This window comes from Nanorana parkeri, unplaced genomic scaffold (genome assembly GCF_000935625.1).
Source record: "Nanorana parkeri isolate BGI_ZX_2015 unplaced genomic scaffold, ASM93562v1 scaffold770, whole genome shotgun sequence".
NCBI classification, from domain to species: domain Eukaryota; kingdom Metazoa; phylum Chordata; class Amphibia; order Anura; family Dicroglossidae; genus Nanorana; species Nanorana parkeri.
This window is the reverse complement of record NW_017307038.1, coordinates 413,733-419,915: the sequence shown is the minus strand read 5'-3', so window position 1 is coordinate 419,915 and position 6,183 is coordinate 413,733. Positions and strand designations below refer to the sequence as shown.

General features: G+C 44.9%; 1 protein-coding gene across 1 annotated transcript in view; it reads left to right on the top strand.

Annotated features, from left to right (window-relative positions):
* Positions 1-5,217: 5,217 nt before the first annotated feature.
* Positions 5,218-6,183, top strand: part of STOM (stomatin) — a 26,627-nt gene continuing 25,661 nt past the window's right edge. The window contains exon 1 of the mRNA XM_018564653.1: positions 5,218-5,350. Coding sequence (XP_018420155.1) covers positions 5,218-5,350 — 133 coding nt within the window. The remainder of the gene's footprint in view (positions 5,351-6,183) is intronic.

Genomic DNA, 6,183 nt, shown 5'->3' with positions numbered 1-6,183 from the left:
GCATGGGACATTACTATAGCTGCACGCATGTCACATTAAAATAGCTGCACATTAAAAATACTACTGAAAAAAATGCGCACCTGTCAGTACACACTGCATGCATTCTGCATGAAAACATAGCAGACATGCACGCATGTTTCACGTAAATGATGAACACAAGTCTATGCAATCAATGCACGCATGACGCATAACAGTGCATACCGTATGCAAGAAAATATTCAACATTTGCTAATGTACCTTTTGATTCTTTGACTTGCTTTGGGAAGGTTTCCCAGTCCGGCCACGAAGCTTCCGCTATCTCCACCCAGGCACGTTGCCTTATGCGCCTGTTTTTGTAATGCGCATGGCGCATGTCATAGATACATGGCCTTCCCTCCACCTGTCTAATAAAGGCCTCAGTATCAAGCATGGCACAATCCTCCATCTTTTCTTCTCCAACAGCTCTCTGGGGGAGTGGTCTTCTGTAGACATGTGTGGAACGCGCGTTCTATGCGCGATTTCAGTGATTTCGTCCGTTCCCGTCGAAGTCTATGGGCACTAACGCGCTACAAAACGGACCATTACGCAGCAAAAACGCTTCGGGACCTTTTCATGCGTGGGCCGTTTTGTAGTGCGTTCGGGACGGACGGAAATACGGACAGGTGGGAACTATACCATTGACTTCAATGCTTTTTACATTTTGGTCCGTTTTGTAGTGCGTTCATCGAGCGTAGGACGCACTACAAAACGGTCAGGTGTGAACCAGGCCTTACAGCCAGTAAGATTTCACCTATAACACCTCCCAACTGTCCCTCATTTGGAAGGGACTGTCCCTCTTTTGAAGCCAAATCGCTTTGTCCCTCTTTCCTGCTCAGATTTCCCTCCTTTTTTTGGTCCAATGTGCGCATGCTTAAAAATGTATTCCATAACTATCAAAAATGTTGTACTGCACTAAACTTTTCATTCAGCCTTTCAATGATTGCAATTGTTATTTTACAAGGCCAGTATGAGTGCCCATTCACACTGGGCTAGTGCATTGTAACTGCTCCAGTGGTGTGTGTTGTAGTGCACACTGCAGGAGCTGCCACTGTTTACATTTTTTTTAACTTTATGTGGAATGCACAATGTGTACACTCCATTAAGTTCACCACGTGGCAGAGCGCTGTGCGGCGCTGCTGTGCATCGATCTACGGTGACATGAAGTGAGCTGCAATACAATGCAGCATGTCTGCATCTTATCGCAGTGCACTGCCCACTGCATTGTAGTAACAATGGGACAATTGTTTTTCTATTTGTCCTAGATGTGACTTGCGTTGATCCATTGCGGTACAACGCAGGCCACTGCAATGTGTTAAAGGGCCCTATAAGAACATAAGTGTTGAAAAAAGCACTTGTGGGTTTAACTAACTAATTTTACATATTCGTTGTGATCCGTGAAATTTGGGGTGTGGAGTGTTTCCTTTGCCTACATACTTTCTACTATAAGGTGTCTCTCTCATCTCAGGAAGTTGGTAAGTATGCTTTCATTAGCCAAGAGCAGTCGGAGCACCAAAAGATAGTTTCCTGTTGGTGACTTTGAATCACTGCTTTATCATTGACAATATGTATTGAGCTCAGAACACTGTGGTGTAATTGGGTAATATCTGGGCCTGCTCTTATGAGAGTACTTTGTGTAATCCTCTGTGACAGGTCCTCTTAGAGCAGGCTTTTATTCAAATCCTTCTATCAGAGCTGAGTTAATATTCCACACTATAGTAAGCGTGCAGCTCCTTGCGACCTTTATTCCACAGCTGTGAGACGCACTCAGTGCCACCTCTCTTATCTCCGCTCTTATCAGCCATTGGTCCATAGTGCAGGACACTGAGCCATGGAAACACTAAAGTACCTAATTGAGACCAAACCTAATTATCACTGTTAATGGTTCATATATATGAAGGCCATTTACCTGCTTCTTATATCACCACCTTGTGCTCTGGTCACTATTACTATACTGTGCTCTTATCTGGTCTTTTGTGAAGCAGAACTACAGGCAAACATGTTCTTACAGCAGGGCTACCCCTACATGGCAAGGGTTAAGTGCTTGTTCTTGTCTAGGTGCTAAAAAAAAAAGCTATACTCACTCGATCCTCAAAGCCAGCTGGCTGCTACTTCGGTCCCTGTAGCCTGTTTACTCCTCCACTGCAGTGATGGTATGTCCCTCTGTGTTCTCCTGTCCGATACACTTTGTATAGAATGTGATGACTTGAGGATCCTTGGACCACTGCAGCGGAGGGGGACAGAGGCTCCAGGGACCAGTCTAGCAGCCGGCTGGCACGGAGGAGCAGGTGAGTATAACTTTTTTTTAGCACCTAGACAAAAATGAGCACATAACCCTTAAGAACATGTTTGCCCAGAGTTCTGCTTTAATAGAAATCGGTCATGAATAATATATTTCAAGAACACAAGTAAAACAGCTTTATCCAATATAAGTGGCCGGATCACAAGGTCACATGTGGCCGGATCACAAGGTCACATGTGTTAAAAGTGACTGGATCACTTTTAACACATGTGACCTTGTGATCCGGCCACTTGTATTAAATTGTGTTCTTGTAATCTGATTACGCTTATTATATTATGGTCTTGTGATCCAGTCGTTAATAACACATTGGGATTGATTTACAAAGGAATTGACTGTTTACATGGCAAAATAAATATTGGTTTTGCTTAGTAAATAAAGCTGTGTTCATTTTGAATGCCTGAACATGTGCACGGAAACATTGAAAACAAAAAGGATTAGGCCCTGTTCACACCTTTACGTTTTGTCGCGCGTTCAAGGCTCTATGAACGCTCTACAAAACGTACAAACATGAAAATCCCATTGTTTTCTATGGGTATGGTTCACACCTTTCCGTGTTTCCGCCCGTCTGAAACGCCCTACAAAACGGCCTACGCTCAAACAAGTACATGTACTTCTTTGGGCCGTTTTTGCTGGGCGTTTCCACGGCCATACAGCCAAGTAGCCCTCGGAAACGCGCGTTTGTCGCGCGCTTTTTTTTACCGCGCATCGCGGTAAAAAAAACGCGCGACAAATGCGCGACAGACGGGCATATTCAATACGCCTAGGTGTGAACCCAGCCTTACTGTTTGCATGTGATTCAATGATTTCAAATGAAATGTGCACAGCTTTGCCTTTTTCTCTTGCTTCCTTTAGTAAATCATTCTATCGTGGGGGACTAGCTGCACTGCGATTGGAGATTATTTAGAAGAACTCCGGGCAAATAAAAAAACCTAAGAGCTTTTTTTAGTCTAGAGGAGGGGTAGGCAACCTCGGCACCCCAGCTGTGCCTTTGACATCCACAATGCCATCATGCCTTTGATAGCCACAGCCTGGCATCACTCCTAAAGGCAGAATCCTGCAACACCTCATGGGACTTGAAGTCCGATAACAACTGGAGAGCCGAGGTTGTCTACCCCTGGTCTTGTGGCTGGAATAAAGCTGTTTGACTTACCTGCTCATGCAGCAGTCAGTGCTATCCTCTCTCTCCAATCCGCTCTAGCTATGAAATGTCCCTCAGTGTCCTCAAGTCTAATGCAGGTCAATGGACCTGCATAAGATGGGATGGCGTCAGTGGTCCTTTAACCGCCGGGGTCCAGGGGAGAAAAGGCTGTAAGCGCCAGTCTAGCAACCCAGAGAAAAACCAGGATCAGGTGAGTAATACAACTCTATTCCAGCACCTAGACCAAAATGAACACTTAAAGTGATATTAAAGTCAAAGGGGGGAATTTATCAAAACGGGAGCAAACGAAATCTGGAGCAGGGCAACCAATCAGCTTCTCTCTTCAGTTTGTTCAGTTATTATTTGAAAATAAAAGATAGAAGCTGATTGGTTGCCATGCACAGCTGCTCCAGATTTAGTTTGCTCTAGTTTTGATAAATTCCCCACAAAATGTTTTTAAGCTATTTCAAATGCTGATTAAATGTTTCAAAGTTTTAGCTTCCTACAGAATCAGCCGGTCTCCTGAGCACTGGCCCTGAAATCCAGTTTTAGGGTGGTTCCTTTCTCTTGCAGGGTCCTATGGAGCCACCTTATTTGTGCTGGTAAACTGTGTGTGTCCACTCACCTGCTCACCGCTCCTCCTTCCTCCCTTCTGAAAGCTAGTAGATAGGCTGCTCTGTCCCTTGTAATTGTGTACTGGACAGGAAGTTTAGGGAAGTTGAGCTGAGAGAGTTGGAGATGTTACATGATGACTGTAAGTGCTTGGATGAAAAAGTAAAGAAATACTTTGCTGGGTAAAATATAGGAGGTATATTTGATCTGGATTCATTATTAAAAAAAAGAGTTTAATACTCTTGAAGTGTGGGGGTAGACCCACTATAAAGGTAAGTTTTTTTTTTATTTGCCTGAAGTTCTTTTTTATGGACGCATTCGCACCATGTGTTTGTTGTGTAGGGGCGGAGCTTTGCACTGTTACAATGTAAGGCACTAGTTACGTTTTGTATACACGCTATTGAAATGTCACATTTTGTTCACTTCTATGCACCGGTTCTGAGACAAGAAATAAAGCATGTCTGCATTTTTACACAACGCACCGTAAGGGCTTGTTCGCTAAGAAACTCCCCCCCGCATTCTGGGGCGGTGCATTGAATTAAATGGCAGCGCTTCCACGCCCCCCCAGCCCGCAGTGCGATCGGACGCGTGGCAAAACCTTGCCAGCGTTGCGTTCCACTGCAAACGCAAAAATTAGAGCAAGCCCTATTTTTTGCGTTTGCGGTGGAACGGAACGCTGGCAAAGTCTTGACACGCGTCCGATCGCACTGCGGGCGAGGGGCCGTGGAATCGGTGCCATTAAATTGAATGCACCGCCACGCCCCCTCCCGCCCCAGAACGCAGGGAGAAGTTTCTTAGCGATCGCGTTGTGTTCCAGCAGCTACCGCTCTGGAACGCGCAAGCTTTCGGTGTGAACAAGGCCTAAACCACATTAACGCAGTGTTAGGAAAACAATTGTGCTCTGGCTGAGTCTGCGCACATCAACTGATTGAGTCCTAACAGTCACTTTGTAAAAGGCTGAGTTTTCCCTGCACATGATTGGTTTATTTACAGCAAACACAGCTTCAGCTTCATTCACTTATATCACTCTTCAAAGTGAACATATCCCACTGCTAGGAAGTCAACCAGAAATGGGGCGTGTCCAGAACCGTGACGTGTGATAGGGGCGGTCCTCCGCAAGGCGTGGCTGTGTCCTAAGTGTATGTTTGTTATGAGCGGACTGGAGAATTTAAAGACCGTTCAGGAGGAATCTGCGGAGTTGGTCTCCTCCAGCGCTCACAGAACTATGGCCGACAATCGGGACCCGGAGCTGAAGCAGCGCAGAACCGCAGACAGCGCCTTGAGTAAGAACTGGTTGCTATTGTGGTCCCCACCCCCTTCCAAGGACGACTGTCTGTAGTGTCATCCGTACAAGGACTGGCGACCATCATACAGAATTAGGGCTGACACTATATATAGAAGACATTAGATAATGGTCTGGAGGATTTGGATCGTTTATCTCAGGATGGCTGTAGTTTTACCAGAAAATCCATCTGTAGAGATTGTTCTAATTCCTTTCACATGCTTATTTTTCCATCAGATGGTAAATGAATGTGCAGTAGGCATGTGACATCCTGTGTGTGGATACTTGGTATTGTCTGCCAGTGTCTGGTGTCTTTATGACATACAGCCTTTTAATCAGAAATGATTATTACTGTATAGGAAATGATTGCCCCATCTTAGGTCTGCTGTTTGCTGTATTAAGTACACACAGGCAGAAGTTCGCAACAAAAGATCAAAAAATCGGTTATCAGTTGAGTTTGAAATTAAGCTCTCCATACACTGTTAGAATTTAGGCCGATTTCTGCAAATCAGATGACATTCTATGGGTGGCCCTGCCATCAACAGCCAGTTTGATTTACTTTGAGAAGTCGAAAGAGCCAGGAGGAAAACAGTTGGCAAAACAGTGACTTCAACCAATCTGCTTCAGTTACTGCTGGGGTATTCTGACAGCTGCAGGTTGTCAAAAAGCAATAGCCTGTGGGATGGCAAGCTTTATCCCTTTCCCAAACACTATTTGACCCTATTTATTGTACCGAAATTTGCCATCATACTGGACAATGTCTCCCAACTTATGCCTGTGCCAAAACTGGCCTCTTCATCTCTTCTCATCAATTGTTTGTGAAATTCTCAAAAT